The sequence below is a fragment of the Betta splendens genome, chromosome 9, assembly GCF_900634795.4.
Source record: "Betta splendens chromosome 9, fBetSpl5.4, whole genome shotgun sequence".
Taxonomy (NCBI): Eukaryota; Metazoa; Chordata; class Actinopteri; order Anabantiformes; family Osphronemidae; genus Betta; species Betta splendens.
The window spans coordinates 16181128-16199040 of record NC_040889.2 but is presented as its reverse complement, the minus strand read 5'-3'; the positions used below and the strand labels follow the sequence as shown (position 1 = coordinate 16199040).

Genomic DNA, 17913 nt, shown 5'->3' with positions numbered 1-17913 from the left:
TGTGGCACTCCAAGTCCGGTGAGTCTGGTAACAGCTCCTCAGCTGTGAGCGGAGGGACTTGTCAGAGAGCGTAAACAGCTCCCTTGGCTTACTTCTGCGAGCAAAACTACCCCCATTTCACCCCGCCTACCCCACAACACCCCATCTCCTTGTGCTGTGTGGCGTCAGCTGGAATGAGCTCCAGATGTGGCCTGGCACCCCTCCAGTCACGGCACTGGATGTGGTTTGAAGGTAGTTTGGAAACACCACCCACCGGTGGACCCAATGAAAGTTCCAAAAGACTGTAGCAAGAGGTCTCCGTCACGGCGCCCGTGTTTGCGGGGGCTGTAGGAGCATGGAAGAAGTGCAGTAGGGCTCCGGACATCTGCGGTGGGCTGAGAGGAAGAAGGTATCTGCACTCTGAACGAGCATGTGTTACTTATTGAACACGCTTTGAATAAGTAAGTATCTGAGACAATAGTTTCAAGTATTTCCATGTGTTTCAGCAGATATGGAAACTTTATTCAGCCCCAGGCTTCCGTCCGTCGTTTCCTTTACATATAAATACAAGAGGAAAACATTCACAGTAAAGAGCTGTGTGTGTTAAAAGCTCAGTTCTGACGGCTCCTTCTCGTAATTTAGCACCAGTTTTCATGGTGACACCAATATCTAAATTTGATTTATGGCATCAACAACCACAAGCACAAAATGTCCTATGTCACAAAGTGTATAATACTTAAAATGAGACAATTAACTATCAACCATGTTGCAACAAGTAACTAGCAGATGAAAATGCTGCCTTAGCTGGACGGATGCTTCTCTGTCTTTATAGAATCACAGTCATTCTGTTTAGTTTTCCAGCAGTGAGCTGGGAGGACCAGATGAGGTTACTGTGTTGAAGCTGCCAGATAATTCACATGGCACACTGAGAATAAATAAAAATAGTGTTTCTAAGACCACAGCGCCCCCTGCTGTTAGAAAAACAAACTCCAAGCATACGCAAATAAACCAGTTCTTAAACGTTCAGTCAAACATGCTCCTTTTAAATGTTGTGGTGAGATAATGTAGGCGTTTTGCTTCTTAGCTTCATGACTGAGTTTTTAAATTGGTATAGAATTTGCATCTCATTACCAAGTCATTCCCTATTATCTAATGTCATTACTGCGTTTCTTGCTTTCTGCCTTTTAAAGTTAAATCACATTTGGACATTTTAAAGATAAATTCATGCATACAAGACGTGGTGCCTTTTAAACTACACTGTCTATAAGCAGATAGTTTTTATGCTTGTTCTGCACCTGTGTGTGTCTTAGGTGTAATTTTTACACAAATAATAAACCCATATACTCTCTCACTCATCAGCTGAACCGCTTATGCAAGTATAAGAAGAACAATGTTGTACTGTTTTTCTGAATGTTCAACTGAAAAAAAGTATGTTACGATATTAAAATATGCTAAGCTGATCCCCACCTATTGTCTATGAAGCCTACATAAATTTCCCCACATGCCCATCATCACCGATGCGGTTTCAGCAGCTCCTGCAGATGTGCCTTCTGTGCCAACTGGTGAGGTAGCTGCAGCCTCTTGTTCGTCTGGTTGCAAAGTGCTGGGCAGTGCTCAAGAAGCAGCAGACACACCTCTTCATGACCACACTCTGCAGCCTGAACAAGCGTTTGAGAACTGTCAAATTATTGCGTCACTGTTTTGCTGGAAATGTCCCCTCCTGTTTTCTGCTGATGTCGTACCTTATGTAAAGGGGACGCGCCATCGTCATCACAGAGCATTGGATCTGCCCTGTGATGCAAGAGAAGCCTGGCCACATCCAGATGACCGCAATAAGCCGAGCGATGCAGTGGTGTGGCCCCGCCTGGCGTCTGGGGAGACGAACAAGCCCCATTCTCAAGAAGAAACTTGCATATAGCAAGGTGACCGCTGCGACTCGCATAATGCTGACAGACATGAGACACAGACCAATTAGACAGGACTCTAGGCGTGGCATAGTGGACAATGAAGAAACATGCCTGGCAACCTTACCAGAGCTGCATAACCAGATGCGTCTCTCACATTAGGGTCTGTGCCTTTAAAGACCAAAGTTTTGATCCTGTCCAAGTCCCCGTCCATGGCAGCAGACCAGATCCCTACTTAGAGGCATGACATACAGTACTTTAGTGACAGATCAGTCAAATCACGTATCAAGTTACCTAATGAAAGGTGTAACACAGAACTCTGTCACTTTAGAGGGCGTCAAGCCCTTTTTTTCAAGATAACACTCAACAATCTTTTGCATAGGATTTAACTTTGTTAGTAATGTGGTTAAACTAGACACAACGTGCAAACCTCGTTCAAATTCCATTTCATTCAGCGTCTGATGCACACTGGGATTGGAAACTTGATGGGAGCAACATGAGCACTGCTGTCTGTTAGACGACATACTACTAACTTAACAAAACAAAGGTGTTGCAGATGTTCAGAGAGCAGCTTGACTTAAGCGTGGAATTAACAAATACGCCGCTTGGCAGTTCCGGGTTTCTTCTTCGATCCGTAATAATCAGTTTTGTGGCGCATTACCACCTCCCACTGGACAAGCTAGCAACTACAAGTCTAAAATGACCTGTCTGAAACCACTACATTTAAGCCGAGGTACAAAATTATGTTTTTTTCAAAAATTAGAAATGTTAGTTTTTATAGAAATACACAAAATCACAGTGGTTGAAAGTTAGTAAAAACTTTGCGGCAGACTGTGTACGTGTAAGAAATCTAACCAATCACAGAGCAGCAGCCAGAAGGACCACTTCAGGTGCTCTGTGAATTCCGATTTTCTGCCCTTTGGTACATAAATTGGGAGACAAATCTGCTATTACCACAGTGACAGTGAATACACTACTGCATTTAAAAAACACATTTTTAATGTATTATAAAAATATCATAATTATATGCAACATGCACGCCTGTAATGGCTGACATCATTCACATTCGGATCCAATTTTGTTTAGTTATCAACACTGGCACAAAGATTTGTAATGGATATGACTAATAAAGCGGTGAAATTCTCTGGCCTGATACTGTGTTAAATGCAATACATTGCCTCTCACATTTTCGCGTTTATAACCTAATTGGTTTTCTCCGATAGTTGTGAAGGCATCTTTTGTCTCGTGTTATTGTCCGATGCAGCTAGCTAACGCAGCGAGCGAGCGAGCGAGCCACCGCTGGCAAAAGGTAGATTAGCGTTAAAATTGCAATAATTTAACCGTTTACCAAAGCGCAGAAACAATGAGAAGAGTTACGTTATTTGTTAACGGCACATCTAAAAATGGCAAGGTGGGTAACGCTTTCATGCTGTTCTAAGTGGGAGCTTGGGCCCCAGAATGAGTCGCTTTTTCCACTGAACGTTTCATTGCGTCTTTCGTCATAGTTACTGACACTTAGATGTTATTATGCATCTGTAGTCGCTGTATATTTTCCCAGTCGTGGTCAACTTTAGCCTTTGTGGCTTTCGTGGATCCTCTCGAGATCTCTGCGGTTCATTAATCTTGTAGAGCATCAGACAGAATCGGGTCATTTGGTTTCGAACGTATTAAAGCGGTGCTTTTTAAATCCTCCCCTCAGGTTGTAGCAGTGTACGGAACCTTGGTCGACCTTTTGTCCGTGGCGAGCAATAAGTTAGGAATCAAAGCGTCCTGCTTATACAATGGGAAGGGCGGCCTCATAGATGACATTGCCCTCATAAGGTGAGCTGTGATGCCCGCATCGGTAACGCTGCTACGCGGCGGCGGACGTGCCAACTCATGCGTCATCGCTGTTTGTGCTTCCAACAGAGACGACGACGTCCTGTACGTGTCGGAGGGGGATCCGTTCTTCGGTGAGTCACGGGAGCTGCCGGCGTCTCATGCGCTGTCAGTGAGAGACTTGCACGTGCTTTACCACAAACGCCCTGTTATGTCTGTGCTTCATCGCAGATCCTCAGAACGAAGCCAAGGCCACGTCTGAGCCGCATGGGGCGCACACTGACTGGCTCACCCTTAATATTGGAGGGCGACTCTTCACCACCACCAGGTATATTGCGTGTTCACCAACACGTGTTGCTTAATGCGCATGGGCTGACCCCTCTTCCTGTGATCAGGAGCACCTTGGTCAGCAAGGAGCCAGAGAGCATGCTCGCCCACATGTTCAGAGATACGAGTAAGTCACAGCCACTCGGGGCTCACGTTGCTCTTCGTTTACGTGAGGCATTGCTTCTGAACGGGTCCCTGTGTCCCCTTGCTTCAGATGTGTGGGGGAACAAGCAGGACCGACACGGGGCCTACCTTATCGACCGCAGCCCCGAATACTTTGAGCCTATTCTCAACTACCTGAGACACGGTCAGCTCATTATCAACGACAGCATAAATATACGAGGTGAGCTCATTTTTGGAGTCTGCCTAAATCATACTTTTTTTTACACTTGTAACATTTTCCTGAATGTCCTCCAGGTGTCCTTGAGGAAGCACGATTTTTTGGAATCGAGCCGCTTGCTGATCAGCTGGAGGCTGCAATCAAGGTAATGTGAAGTGTTTAGGGTTTGAAGCAGGGAGCCAATGTGATCATTTCATTCGCTTTCCGCTAACCCTCCACGTTGTTACTTGAAAACCAGAGCTCGCAGCCGCCTGATGACCACTCTCCAATTTCCCGCAAAGAGTTTGTACGTTTTCTTTTAGCAACGCCCACCAAGTCAGAGCTGCGCTGCCAGGTACAGCTACGTGCATGTGTTTGTATCAACCTCGCCGTTTTCACCGTGTCGGCGAATATTTGACGCCGTTGCTCACTGCTTTTAGGGACTCAACTTCAGTGGCGCAGATCTGTCGCGACTTGATCTACGCTACATCAATTTCAAAATGGCCAACCTCAGCCGCTGCAACTTGACACACGCCAACCTGTGCTGTTCCAATCTGGAGCGCGCTGATCTTTCTGGAGCAAACCTTGACGTAAGTTTATGAAGTCAGTTTGACCTAAAATGATTCATGTGCACAGTGAGCTCAGGATGCTCTGCAAAAGTGATTATCATCTTAGTAGATGCAAATGTTTCCTTTCCCTCAGTTGTGTGCAGTCTGATTGTTGTTTTTGATTGTTTGCTTTCCCTCTGATTAAGTTGGTTCTTTTTCTATACACAATTTACAAAGGACATAATTCTTTTGTCTCCTTTTTGAAGGGTGCAAACCTACAAGGGGTAAAGATGCTGTGTTCCAATGCGGAGGGCGCTTCTCTGAAAGGATGCAACTTTGAAGATCCATCTGGACTAAAAGCCAACCTGGAAGGTAGTCCATTACCGTCTTTAACCAAAAGAGCCATTATCCCATATTTGTCAATACATTGTAACCAGATGTTCTTGTACTCTTGTAATCAGGCGCTAATCTGAAAGGTGTTGACATGGAAGGAAGCCAGATGACCGGCATCAACCTGCGTGTGGCCACTCTGAAGAACGCAAAGCTGAAGAACTGCAACCTGCGGGGAGCCACTTTAGCAGGGACTGATCTTGAGGTAGGTTAAAGCAGAAAGGAAGGATTATGTTTAAAACACTCACAGTGACTCAACTGAAGCCAGAAAGAATGAAACGGCACTTCTCAATCACTGGGATTTTACAAATATGAACAGGACAACTGGACAAAAAGCAATAATAGTAAATCAACACATTTAATGCTCCTTTCTTAAATATTTGAATGTTGTCTTTGCAGAACTGTGACCTCTCTGGCTGTGATTTACAAGAGGCCAACCTGCGAGGTTCAAATGTGAAAGGAGCCATTTTTGAAGAGATGCTGACCCCTCTCCACATGTCGCAGAGCGTCAGATAAGTCCAGCGGAGGCCACGTCGGGCTTTTTCCTTTCAGCTGCACCTTTACTCCCCTACTATAAAACAATCCTTACCTGTCTGTGGTACAGGTAGTTGTATGCACATCCCCCGTATTCCACCAATGTTATGTTAGCTTTAAATATCTTGCACTAGAATTTACCCGGGGTTGTCCACGTATGACCACATAGTAGTTTTATCATAAATGCTGCATATATCACCAAAACAACGAAACACTCGTAGTGTATGTAGCTGTATGTGGATGAAATCCTGTAACTATTCTCATTTAATGTTCCTCAAAGTTTATATTCACATAATATTACTTGACATGTTAATGGGAGCAAAGCAGATTAGCCGTTTGCAGCAAGGTTCAGAGGCCTGAGCTCAAAAATCAAAGGCTTACCAATAACTGTGTCTATATGTATTCCTTGTTGAGTATGTAATTTATTGCTGGAATCATGTAATATAAAGGAAGCAATGCAAGCCAAAGCCATAATACAGCACAGTCTAAAAGGTTAAGTGCCGTTGGTGCACTATAAACTATGCGGCAGGCTAGTTCTAAACGCAGCTTGGGTATGCAATACACCACTTACAGCTGTGAGCTTTGTCTTATCTACTTGTGTGATCTTTAAAAGCTTTGTGTTTTGTGTTCTGTGAATCTACCTCTTTTTATTTTTATCCAGTGTGTGTGCGTGCGTGCGTGTGGGTGTGAAAGACAGCATGCTTCTAATCGTATCAGTGCTTGGGTTTGCTTGGGTCTTTGCTTCACGTATGTCACATAAAGATGCTCTGAACTCATTTGCACAGGTTTATGTTAACTTGTAACACGTTAAACCTCTTCACCAAATGTACTCGTAGTCGTGTGTAAACGAAATCCAGCGCTTCCAAAAAAAAAAAAAAAACCCACAAAAAAACAAAACCAAACATTGAGGTGTAATGGGACTGGATGCGCGAGCTGTTTTCTTACTGAACGGTGTCCGTCCGCATGCGTTCGACCGGTGGAGGTTCTCGAACGGTGGCTCAAAGCTGCTCTGATGCAATACTTTACACTCGGTTCAACAGCGTTTAACCAGCTGTGAGAATGAATGACGAAGGCAATCAGGGGTGAGAATCAGTGGAGGAGCTATGATTATTTATTTCAGTTCATCTCACTCATTGCGTTTATAGGAGAACGTTTGGGTTGCATTTAAAAAAAGACAGCGGTGTCTATGATTATTGCACTTGACCGTGGAAGTATTTCCATAAATGACTGTTATAAATAAACTGCAATGAAGAAGGAAAACAATGTCTTTTTGTCTCATTTTTGTTTGGTTATTAATATGCAAGAAAGTGTTTAAATGTTCTGTTTAAGAAGTGGAAGCCTTTTAACAGCTCTGCAGGTCGTCTCTAAGTGTTTCTTAATCCCACCTCATGACCTGCAGTGAAGCGTTGGGATAAAAAAAAAGCATCGGGTTATTATATAAAGTCCAGCAAGTAGTGTCCACAGTGTGTCGCTGACGCGTGGAGGCAAGAATACATCAGAAGATCACGCAGACAGGTAGAGAACTGCAGATCTGAGCGGAGGCGTTGGTGATTGTTGTGGTGCGTGTGTACCGATGGTTTGTCCCCTCAGAATGGCTGCTAAACTGGCGCTGCTGCTCCTGGGAACGCTGGTGTCGCAGCACGGCTGTCAGCACTGGTCGTATGGACTGAGCCCCGGAGGGAAGAGGGGTCTGGACGGCCTCTCGGACACGCTGGACAACGTAGGCTTTCTGCTAATAAGAGCTTAGCGTTCGTTCATTCCTTCATCTGCTGAACCCCCCCCTTCCTCCATGTTTTTTCCTGGAACAGATCGTTGCAGAGTTTCCGCACGTGGACGCGCCCTGCAGCGTTGTGAGCTGTGTCGAGGCGCCTTTGGCCAAAATGTACAGAATGAGAGCGTTTCTTGTAAGTTATTCTCTTCTGGATGTGTTTCACGTGAAGTCAAATGTGGATGGAACATTATTCTTACAGATTCTGTGACACTTTTTTTTTTTTTTTTTTTTTTAGGACGGCGTTACTGACAGAGAAAATGGACACAGAACATACAAGAAGTGATAACTATTAGATCCCACAGTAAAAGCGTCTATGAGCAGCTCTTTGTTGTTGTCGTTGTTCACCTCTCTGTCACATTTAAACTCTTTAACCATTTTCTTCACGCTGTCTCTTCCGTCCAACCATCTGTCGTCTCCTTCACAGCTCGTACAGTCTTTCTAATATCAGGCTATTTGTCTTTTCTCTCCATGTGGCCTTGTTCTCTTTCTTGCCTCACCTCCCACACGTCCACCTTCATTTCTCTTCTCCCTCTCTTTTACTCAGCGGAGCGCTACGTCTGTCATCATCCACCTTTTCCTCTCGACGCTCATCCGTCTTTCCTACCGTCCTCACAATTCCTCCTCAAACTTTCATCCTCACTCTTCTACTTTTTCTTGTTTTTCACATCCTCATCTTTATAGCTTTCTTCTTCTTCACTTCTATTCCTCTCCTGTCTTCATCATCTTGTCATTTATATTCCTCTCTGTCATTCCTCATCTTGCTCTAATTTTTCTATCCATGATGAATGGGAGGAGACGGTGACCTGTTCTATCCATCTTCCACCCTGTCATCGCCCTCATTTCTTTTCGCTTTCCTCTCTCAATCGCTCCTATTCTTCTAAATCTTTTTACACTTAATATGACTTTTTCTCTCTCTTCCTGTTCAAGTGACATTCATTTGTCTCCTCTTCTATCTCCTGTCTCCTGCTGGTCTAAACTTGACCTCTTTAGCTTCCTTTCTTTTCACTTTCATTGCCATTGCCTTGTCCTTGCGTATCCTCAACAGTCTGCTCTCCCATTTCCTCTTATTTATTTATCTGTTCATCATTTGGTTTTTGATCCACAGAGGGTGTTGCTGTCGTTGATTGCAGATGTGACATAAAGCTGTATAAATAAACCTTGGTGGTATATTTAATTGATCATTGGTTCTTGTTCTTCTGTGAGTGTAATACACACCTTAAATGTAAAAAAAGAAGTAGAATCTACTCTTTCTGCTCACTTGATTGACAGCTGGGATTGGCTCAAGCAAGCCCACAACCGTTGTGAGGATATGAGCGCTTCATATTTATTGACATCACACAACCACCAGGGGGCACTAGAACACAAGAAAACAATATTTGAGTTTCTACTTCAATATCTGTTTGACTTTTTGTAGTCTAGTTTATTAAAGCGTAATAATAAAAATAATTGTTTGCTGCAGTCTTTTTTTCATTATGCTCATATCCCCAGAATTCCCATTGCGTATGGATCACCCCTTGTCATTTATTGCAGTCCAGTGTGTTTTATTGTGTTTGTTCGTCACGAGGACATGTGTCTGAGGCCAGTTTATTGTATTGTAATAAGTCATTGCCTGTTCGAGTTGTTTCACGTACGCTCCACGCTCTCCTTTAGCTCAGGAGAGTGCTCGAGCAACGTGAAACAAATTGAAAAACATCTAGAGATGTGTCCGTCATGTAAATTTGACAGTGACACAATATCACAGCCTGTGATATCCGACTACTTTCTAAAGTAGCTCAATCCGTCATTCTGCTGTTACTCAGCAAACACATGTGGCAGAAAATCACTTCCATGGGTTCCATGTTGTTGATGAGATTACAGCTACTTTTATTGAACGTACTCCTGATACCATATGGGTCAAGTATTGTCCTTTATTGAAAGTGATTTGATAAGGAGCAAATTTATGAAAGGTAACAGCACAGTAAGATATAAAATATTTACTCAAGGTCAACACTGTCATGGACAATAATTCTTACTGCTCCTCTTATCAACGGCAAACCTTGTTTTTCCATCTCTCAAAAGGGGAAACATGAAAGCAGCATTTACGAGCAGCTATTTTCAGATATGCGTAAAGCATTCAGTCAATTTAAACAGCCCTATAATTAGGAAAATACCTGTTCTCTGCTCAGTCTGTGTTCTCACAAGAACGAGGTCCACAAGGTTTCCTCTTAATTGGACGCGCTGAGAACGGGTTGACATAGATGGAACGAAATAGTGAAACATTTGCCAGTAACGTCAGTGCTGCGGGTGAAGTCTGAAGTGTCCCGCACTCTGGCTGCTGAGCTTGTCAGGCTGAATCAACAGCAACAGCGGACACCTTTGCTGCTCATAGCAGGAATCCAGCCAGCAATTAGGAGAACGCTGCGCCAGGAAATGTACTGTGCCGCTCTGGACGTCCAGCTGTTCTCCACTACGCCTGCCACTTGGCTTGGTTTACAGACTGGCCCTGTGTTTATTTACCAGCACCTTCGAAGCTTGCATGTTTTATGGTATTTGTTTTATCCACATCTAACTGCTCCAGCTTCACGTTTGCTGTACAGTTATCGCTCAGCAAAAAAATCATAGCAATAATAATAAAAGCCTTGATTGCTTTCCAGATGTTCTAACAAAGCCACATGTGCACGCTTAAATACCTCTAGCCCACCAAATGTGAAAGAAGTCATTTTTAGAAGTCCTTTTTAATTAAACCTGTGCTTTGTTGCATATCGCACATTTAAAAAAAGGAACGTTACTGTATGTGACATTGATTGTTGCCGGCAATAAATGTCTGGCTTGTGCTAATGGGCTTCTTCTGTTATAAGCAAACCATGTGACTGCGCCGGTTCCTCTAGAAGTTCTCCAAGCAGCTCCTCTGTCAGTGTTTAATAAAGTGCTGGTAATAGCTTGGTGCTCTGGGTCAGCATGAAGGAAATCCACTGAAACCCCCCGAGGAAGCTGTAACCAAGCAACTAAAGCCGAGGCTGTGGTCTACCTCTGATCAAAGAAAATGGAAGGTCAGACGCAGAGGCCACGTCCACAACTGTCAGGGCAAGATGGAGAGAGATGAAATAACAATCGATCAATCTGCAGCGTCTCTCTGTTCCATCTACACACGCACACACACACACACACACACACACACGGTCCTGGGTGAAAACTTGCAAGACGCATTTCAGTGTTGTTAAGACAACAAATGGCACAGACATACAGTAATTGAGATCCGGATGTGTTTCATTTAACAAAACAACTTCACCATTGTCATCTTGAAGCTTCGCACTCTGCCTGACCAGCCTCAAAAGCACCAAAAGCCTGCTGCTACCATGTGTGGCTTAATAAATAGCCAAAAACAGGAAATGTTTGCAGAAATGATAAGATACTGACCAGATTAAAGAGGAAAGCACCTACTACGAGGCCGGAACTTCAGGGCAAATCACAAAAGTCAACAGGAATATTGTCGTTCAGCTGATGTTTGACCCCTGGATGAGCTCCTGTCTTCTTTCAGCGTGTCCTAAAGATTTTAGGAGTTCGACACAATTATGAGGCATCGACTAAACTTGCCTGACTTTTTAACTGCACAACAAAGGGGTCAAAGGTCAAAGGCCAATGAATCTGTTTCCCCGTATTACTGCACTTTCCTCAATCAGAGGAAGGAGTATTTGATTACTAGTAATTATGGAAGAAGGCAGAAAGAAATAAATTATGTTATTATTATCACATATTAGCAGAGAAAATATGCGACGGAGCAAATTCATACTCTCAGAACAGCTTGAGAAGATTTCCTGGCCAGCGATGCAGTTCATGTTGTTCCTGTGATCTGGAGAGAATCTCTCTCAAATCAAAAGCAAAGAGCCAAGATGCCCTCTCGCCTCAACCCTCCCTCACAGTTACTAATGGGTAACAATGGGAAAACGCTCGTCATCAAGTGCCGCTGGAGCACGGGCAGCGCCTGCCGCCATCTTGGCTCCTTTATTCCAAGTGAAGTGAGCCCTTCTGCTTCATTCAGGGAGGAGGAGGACTGAGAGCCAGGGCAGCGGAAGCAGCTCAGTCACTTACAGCAACAAGGACCTGGAGGAGTTTTTTTTCTAAAGCCTGAACTTTCTATAAAAACTATTTAACAGCTGGTGTGAATGTCTTTGCAGAGAAGGTGGGAAATGCTACGCTCAGAAACCCAAAAAGGCTGAGCAGAAGCGCTACCTGCTCGGTTGCTCTACTTCTTGTTCCAGACAGACGAGCGTGAACGTTCCCTCGGCATCAATATTTAGCATCTCCTCACGCTGTTTAACATCCAAGGCACCAAACACAGCGCTGATTTATTCAACGCTACCAGCTCATCAAAAATGTGTTTGAGATTTCAGACGTCTCCTCGAATGACACACGCATAGGAAATGCACTGGATTTGACCTTTTGGAAAAATGTTTAGAAGTCTGTCAAAAAGAAAAATCAAGAATTTAAAAGAAATATGATTGTTACTCGTCCCAACCAAATATGATAACATGGACAATATTGTTAAAGATAATAAAAGTTTAATTCAGTTCACCAACACAACAAGACGTGACTAACAACAGGTTTCCTAGGACATGTCTGCTATGCTACAACAGGCGCTTTATTGCCGACCACACCACAAAATGTAAGTGAGTCACATCCTTAACATGTGTTTAGTGGCATTATATACAGAAGACCTACCCTGACTAAGTCCTTTACTGCCCTTTTTACTTTATTTTATGGCACTTGACATGTTGTTGGCACATTTTATGAGAGAAGCCATCCTATGTACACAATAAAGAATAATGACCATATATACAGTTGAGCCCGAAATTATTCATATGCCTGGCAAATTCTTGTTACTAAGTTACTTTTATTCAACTGGCAAGTTTTTTTTGATCAGAAATGACATAAACATCTTATAAGTTAATAAGATGATGTACAAGAGGCATCCTTGTGGCATAAATGATTACTCATCTTTTATTTAGACCCTTTAACCTGAAAGAGTTGGAGCTCATTGTCTATTGATTACTGAGAAGCAACGAGTAATGTAGAAAATGTAACTAATAGTTCAAATGTAAATGAAAGACGAGTAATCTTGCGTTTTTCTTTCCCACAATGTAACACACTTGTAGTTCGTCTCATTATCTTTTGGGAGCAGCCTGTTACATTTCCAGTGAAAACATAAAAAAAAAACTTTTGTGGTTGAATAAAAGTAACTAAGTCAGGATTTGCCAGCGGGACGAATAGTTTCATGAAATATGTTCTGCAGTCTGTCAGTAATCGTTAACACGTGATCGTTTTCATTAATGATATTAACATAAAAAGAGAGAAAATAAGCCCAAACCCTGTTTCAAAAGTGGCTTTGCTCAAATTTACAGCATGTAAAAATGAACCCTGAATGGCTGACGTTCATTTACCCAGCCAGGCAGAAAACATGACATCAGTCCATCAGATTAAATGGCTCTCCAGCTTCGCACGTCCCTCAGCTTGTGGGCGATGAACTATACACACTGTGCAGCTGCAGGAGCGCTTCAGTCTGTAACTGTCCAACCTTTGCACCATCGTTGTGTTATCTGCTCCCTCTCCGGTACTAAACTGGTGTATTCCTCAGTGGCTCAGTGCGCTCACTCTGCTGCTGTGATGATATTATAACTTACCAAAAGTCACTGTGGCCTTTGCACACAACAACGCCTGACTCGCATTCAAAAGAGACGACGGAGGCCCCCGTCGTCTCTTTGCGTCTCGCTGAAAAGGCGTGGCTTAGGTATTGATGCTGGCGGATCCATTGCTCAGGACTGACCCCTTGGTGACCTCCGTGCTGACGGTGGAGAGCGGGACGCTCTCGTAGCGCTCCGCCGCCGCCCAGCAGCGGCAGCGCAGCAGCGTGGACTTGAGCTGCTTCTGGAAATTGCCGTTGAGGAAGCCGTAGATGACGGGGTTGACGCAGGTGGAGGCCATGGCCGTGAGGTGGCAGAAGGAGAAGATGGCGTCGTGGCTGCAGGTGGGGATGGCCTCGTGGTGCCAGTCGAACACGGCGTTGAAGGCGTTCAGCGGCAGCCAGGAGACGGCGAACGCCGCCACGATGGCCGCCAGCATGGTGTTGATGCGCACCGCGCCCTTGTGGCGCCGCTCGCCGGCGCTCCTGCCGCGCTCCACCGCGTCCCGCCTCGTCCTCAGGCGCAGGTAGATGTGCAGGTAGCAGGCCATGATGAGGACGAGGGGGAGGGCGTACTGGAAGACGAGGAGGGAGGTGGTGTAAGCCTGCCGCTGTTGGACCGACGGCCACTGTTCCACGCAAAGGGGCCGATCGCTGACGGGGAAGGGGACGCTCAGGTTGTGGAAGGGCAGGGAGAGCACGCTGTAAGACAGGAAAGGCACCGAGATTAGACAGGCCACCATCCAGGTGAGGGCCACGGCCATGTAGGACTGGCTCACCGCGGGCTTCCACCCGGTGGGGTGCACAATGAGCTGGTAGCGCTCGGCGGCGATGAGCACGAGGGAGTGGACGGACACGCTGACCGAAATGCACTGCACGAAGGGCGTGAGCTTGCACAGGGCCTCGCCCAGGACCCAGTGGTCCATCAGCGTGTAGATGATGGTGACGGGCAGGCACACCACGCACATGAGGATGTCGGAGCACGACAGGTTGACGATGAAGACGTTGGTGACGTTGCGCATCTCCTTGTTGCGCGTGACGACGAGCACCAGGCAGGCGTTGCCGACGAGGCCCACGGCCATGACGGCGCCGTAGGCCACGATGAGGAGGGTGGTGGCGCTGAGCGAGGGGGGGCAGTCCTCCGTGAAGTCCCACGGGATCTCCTTGCACACGGCCTGGTTGTGATTGGTGCTCTGCTGCAGCTCCATGATGGACTGGCTCCAGGGGCCGGGGGCTGATTGAAGTGATTTGTCGTGTCACGAGCGCTGTAATTAGTTCATGAGTATCGTTCGCGGTTTCAGCAGCAGCCTCCCCTCGTCCGTATATTTCGGCAGTCGCAACAGGCGTTCTTGTTTTCTGCCGGGGGTGGGGGGGGGGAGAGAAGGAAAGGAGGAACCCTGTTAGATTGTGTGTTGTACAAACGACTTTTCTCCAGGTCCTTGTTGCTGTAATTGACTTTTTGACAAGAGCTTTTTGAAGTTATACATTTTTCAGATCGATTATCCCTCAAATCGATGTTTGTGCTCGTGAAGGGAACACAATTGACCCTCGGCGGCTGGAATAAAGTCGTTCCGCCGAGCGTGGAGCAGAAAGTGACTCTCCCGCTGCAGCGTTTGATATTAAACTCAACGCTCTCCCGGATGTCGCCGGACAAATATCCAGCGATCCAAGTCCACGTTTTCACAGTCGGCAGCGGGTTGACGGTTTTATGGAGGGGTGCATATATGCAGATACCACGAGACAGTTGGCAGAGCGCTCATTCCCCTCCTCAATTACAAGAGCAAATGGGAACAAACGACGCGCTGATGGCACATCATCAAGATAAAAAATCCCAGATCCGAGCTCGTGGCATCGTTATAATAGCACGCTGAGTTCAATTTCCATCACAATGATGGCGATAACGACGGCTGCTCGAGAGACAATCGTTTCCTCTCGCGCTTTTCTCTCCCCGTTGATAGCAGGGATTCATCCACTCTGCGTCCGTGAACACGCACAAGACGCGCCCGTCGCCACTGACCCCACGCGCCCGTTCATGTGTGCGCACGCGCGCGCGCACGCACGCACGCACGCAGCAGAAACAGTGTCGATGATCCGAAAACCGCTCCTCGCAGTGAATGGAGCTAAAGAAATGAGATCTACTGAACTTAAAGAAGACTTTTAGTTGATGACTGCGTAACAATGATGCACGTAGACGTGCGGGACGCTGAACGCTGGTGGCTGAATTATAAACCGGGATGTCCCATCCTGATGTGCTTGGATGATTCTAGAGGAAATAACCCTGAGCCTGAGTGAATGTGAGACACACTTTAAACGTTTGGATAAATCAGTGTTTCCTTGATGTGAACCTTTTCAAACCATTGCTACGTTAAATCCGACCCATGCTGCGACCTCGACGCGTATTATAGCTAGTATTTGTGTCAGGTTTTGGACACTTAAAGTGAGGCGTTGCCTTGTGTTGTCAAAGTAATGGAATAAGGAAACTTGCCCGGTGCATCAATAGTTGAAAAGACGCGAATAACGCACAAAGAAACGGCCGAAAGAGAAACACTAAAACCAAAATAAATGTCATACCTGGAGAGTGGCTCGCGGTTATTTGCCTTTAAAAAAAAGTGTGTGCAATTCTGCGCGTCTCCGATGAAACCCCAACATCAGCCACGACGCAAACAAACAACCACAAGTCGCTCAACCTACGGCGATCGAACGTTACGCACCGACCCGAGGAGCGCGCACGTGAACGGACGGAAAGCGTCAGGCCGGCTAAGGCGCGTGCCTCCTACCTCGGCTCCGCGCGGCCGTCCGGCATCCAGCGGGTGTCTGTCTCTCTGCCCGCACCGACTCGGACTCCCCCAGCAGGTGGAGGAGTCCCGCGTGCTCCTGCGCTCCGCCGAGTGTGCGCACCGCGCCCTGTCAAGGGGAGGGGGCATCCATCACGCACGTGCACCTGAACGCCAGCCGAATTTACACTTTGAACGTGCAGTGCCAGCGACGGGTCTTAAGTAAATACAATATTCACTCCATCAGTCGGCGCGTAAAGATGATTTAAACTCAGCGACGTTGATCTAAACACTCAAAATAGTCACTGCTGCGCTTTCCGTTTCATTAAATCAACCGTGAGAAGCGACATGTAGGAATATATATATTTTTAATTTTCAGGTAAGTCCCCATCTGCAAATCCACCGTCCTTACCCAAATCCTCCGCGTTGTGGGCACTCGGAGCGCCGCTTCGCATCAGGTGAGAGTCTCCGGCCGACGGGGAGGCGGATGTCTCTTAAAGCGACCTTACGCCTCGCACGCGTGCTCAGCCGCGGAACGCGTTACGCAATCAGTGCTCCGCGGCTCGCACGCACGTGCACGATCGCGGAGGCACGCGCCCACGTCGGGGCCAACTGGGAAATTAGTCTGTGTGACATTTGCGGGCTCCACGTGGTCTGCCGCGCTCACCTGCAGGACCGCACATGTATGAGACGCCTGCGCCCAGACGCACGCACATGATGAGAGCACTTTCACCGGCGACGACCAAATGACTGTAATATCAGCCTAATGCAATATTGATGCAGCGCTGTTTATTATGGGGCTCCCCGAGGCTGTCGCACAATATTTACATACAGCACCGAGCCTGTAAAATGTTAATACATTGTTTTTTTCCCTCCTGCACCTTTTAAAGCCGTGTGACTGAAGCGAGCTGTGAGTAAACACAAACAATGCACGCGCACAGACTCAGACGCTGATTGTGCGAGGTGATAATGTGACTGCAAAGCGTGACGAGAGTGTTTGAGCGTCACTTACGCACGACTTAAGGACAGCGCTTCGTGTTCCCATTCACTGAAGCATAGTTGCTCTCCCAAAACACTGTGATGCATAAACGTCAAAGTTTGGAAATGTTTATTTTGACGAGTATTGATCGACGCTGCTTGTCACAGAAACGCGCGTGTTCCAGCCGATCGCGCTCCCCACGCAGCTGCTAAACAGCGTTCTGTGCGTCTCTAAGGCACCACGGTTGAAACCATCCAAGGACCCGTCCGCCGCTGACACCTACGACTATTTTAAACCCGTTCTTTGCACCTCTCTTGCTTGTGCAACAGATTGTTAAATGCTTCTTCACACCGTCCCCACACACTCCTGTTTCAAGTGGAGGCTGCCTCACAGAGCTGTTTCTCCAAGTGACTTGCCACCAACAACAGCTCCGGGGGTGTTTACTTCAATACACGGACGCCAGGTGTCGAGTCCTTAACACAATTAATCCATGCGCATATTTTTCATATAAGGCGCAGATGCTGAACAGCATCTGTACTCACCTGCGACGGTTGTTGTAGCTCATTAAACTACCGTCAGTCATGTGGCCTCAAGTTCAATTTGATTGACAAGTTGATTTGCCCGAGGAACGGTGAGTGCAGAGTCAGAGGCTTCTGCAATCTGGAACGAAAAGAGGAGCCGAGATGGAGAGCACGGCTCCTAAAACCAACATGTGCAGATAAAGGGACAGAAGGCAAACAGGTCTTGTTCTGTCTTTCGTGATAAGGCGAGACAGATAACGCGATCCAAACATTCTGCAACGTTATCGCGCTCAATATTCCACTGCTCTGTGACGACTGGGTCTGTTCCACGAGCCGTATCTGCTGTTTTGACTCGGTCCATTTGTACAACACACAGTCTAACACGGTTCAAAC

The 17913-nt window shown here is 46.3% G+C and overlaps 4 protein-coding genes across 10 annotated transcripts; 2 read left to right on the top strand and 2 right to left on the bottom strand.

Annotated features, from left to right (window-relative positions):
- Nucleotides 1–479: 479 nt before the first annotated feature.
- ankrd39 (ankyrin repeat domain 39) lies at nucleotides 480–3070 on the bottom strand. 3 transcript variants are annotated; one of them, XM_055511848.1, is made up of 5 exons: nucleotides 2314–3070; nucleotides 2011–2117; nucleotides 1722–1925; nucleotides 1495–1637; nucleotides 480–531 (listed from the first exon to the last, which is right to left on the bottom strand). In XM_055511848.1, the coding sequence occupies exons 1-5, from the start codon at nucleotides 2405–2407 to the stop codon at nucleotides 504–506; spliced, it is 576 nt and encodes a 191-aa protein (XP_055367823.1). In that variant the 5' UTR covers nucleotides 2408–3070; the 3' UTR covers nucleotides 480–503. The 3 variants fall into 3 exon arrangements, with proteins under 3 accessions (XP_055367823.1, XP_055367824.1, XP_029018344.1); XM_055511849.1 differs by having other exon boundaries at nucleotides 2011–2114; XM_029162511.3 differs by having other exon boundaries at nucleotides 480–1637; nucleotides 2314–2867.
- A 40-nt stretch (nucleotides 3071–3110) lies between these two features.
- On the top strand, nucleotides 3111–6721 carry kctd9a (potassium channel tetramerization domain containing 9a). 2 transcript variants are annotated; one of them, XM_029162507.2, is made up of 12 exons: nucleotides 3113–3294; nucleotides 3583–3704; nucleotides 3792–3835; nucleotides 3933–4029; nucleotides 4097–4155; nucleotides 4243–4371; nucleotides 4446–4513; nucleotides 4607–4702; nucleotides 4788–4937; nucleotides 5162–5267; nucleotides 5357–5490; nucleotides 5685–6721. In XM_029162507.2, exons 1-12 carry the CDS (start codon nucleotides 3247–3249, stop codon nucleotides 5799–5801), a joined length of 1170 nt encoding a protein of 389 aa, XP_029018340.1. In that variant the 5' UTR covers nucleotides 3113–3246; the 3' UTR covers nucleotides 5802–6721. The 2 variants fall into 2 exon arrangements, with proteins under 2 accessions (XP_029018339.1, XP_029018340.1); XM_029162506.3 differs by having other exon boundaries at nucleotides 3111–3294; nucleotides 4097–4371.
- A 508-nt stretch (nucleotides 6722–7229) lies between these two features.
- LOC114862328 (progonadoliberin-1-like) lies at nucleotides 7230–8768 on the top strand. 2 transcript variants are annotated; one of them, XM_029162514.3, is made up of 4 exons: nucleotides 7230–7334; nucleotides 7410–7539; nucleotides 7628–7723; nucleotides 7826–8768. In XM_029162514.3, the coding sequence occupies exons 2-4, from the start codon at nucleotides 7411–7413 to the stop codon at nucleotides 7871–7873; spliced, it is 273 nt and encodes a 90-aa protein (XP_029018347.1). In that variant the 5' UTR covers nucleotides 7230–7334; nucleotide 7410; the 3' UTR covers nucleotides 7874–8768. The 2 variants fall into 2 exon arrangements, with proteins under 2 accessions (XP_029018347.1, XP_029018346.1); XM_029162513.3 differs by having other exon boundaries at nucleotides 7230–7539.
- A 3340-nt stretch (nucleotides 8769–12108) lies between these two features.
- Nucleotides 12109–16806, bottom strand: npy8br (neuropeptide Y receptor Y8b). 3 transcript variants are annotated; one of them, XM_029162509.3, is made up of 3 exons: nucleotides 16433–16806; nucleotides 16024–16150; nucleotides 12109–14602 (listed from the first exon to the last, which is right to left on the bottom strand). In XM_029162509.3, the coding sequence occupies exon 3, from the start codon at nucleotides 14452–14454 to the stop codon at nucleotides 13351–13353; it is 1104 nt and encodes a 367-aa protein (XP_029018342.1). In that variant the 5' UTR covers nucleotides 14455–14602; nucleotides 16024–16150; nucleotides 16433–16806; the 3' UTR covers nucleotides 12109–13350. The 3 variants fall into 3 exon arrangements, with proteins under 3 accessions (XP_029018342.1, XP_029018341.1, XP_029018343.1); XM_029162508.3 differs by lacking the exon at nucleotides 16024–16150; XM_029162510.3 differs by lacking the exons at nucleotides 16024–16150; nucleotides 16433–16806 and adding an exon at nucleotides 15818–15980.
- Between the last annotated feature and the right edge of the window lie 1107 nt (nucleotides 16807–17913).

Excerpts from the sequence above, each read along its gene's own strand:
- LOC114862328 (XM_029162513.3), top strand. The coding sequence starts at position 7,393 with ATGGTTTGTCCCCTCAGAATGGCTGCTAAACTGGCGCTGCTGCTCCTG. Across the intron at positions 7,540-7,627 it reads TCTCGGACACGCTGGACAAC|ATCGTTGCAGAGTTTCCGCA; the intron begins GTAGGCTTTCTG and ends TTCCTGGAACAG. Across the intron at positions 7,724-7,825 it reads ACAGAATGAGAGCGTTTCTT|GACGGCGTTACTGACAGAGA; the intron begins GTAAGTTATTCT and ends TTTTTTTTTTAG.
- npy8br (XM_029162509.3), bottom strand. The coding sequence starts at position 14,454 with ATGGAGCTGCAGCAGAGCACCAATCACAACCAGGCCGTGTGCAAGGAG.
- kctd9a (XM_029162506.3), top strand. The coding sequence starts at position 3,247 with ATGAGAAGAGTTACGTTATTTGTTAACGGCACATCTAAAAATGGCAAG. Across the intron at positions 3,836-3,932 it reads GGAGGGGGATCCGTTCTTCG|ATCCTCAGAACGAAGCCAAG; the intron begins GTGAGTCACGGG and ends GCTTCATCGCAG. Across the intron at positions 5,268-5,356 it reads ACTAAAAGCCAACCTGGAAG|GCGCTAATCTGAAAGGTGTT; the intron begins GTAGTCCATTAC and ends TCTTGTAATCAG.
- ankrd39 (XM_055511848.1), bottom strand. The coding sequence starts at position 2,407 with ATGTCGTCTAACAGACAGCAGTGCTCATGTTGCTCCCATCAAGTTTCC. Across the intron at positions 1,926-2,010 it reads CATCTGGTTATGCAGCTCTG|CATTATGCGAGTCGCAGCGG; the intron begins GTAAGGTTGCCA and ends CATGTCTGTCAG. Across the intron at positions 1,638-1,721 it reads GCGCGTCCCCTTTACATAAG|GCTGCAGAGTGTGGTCATGA; the intron begins GTACGACATCAG and ends ACGCTTGTTCAG.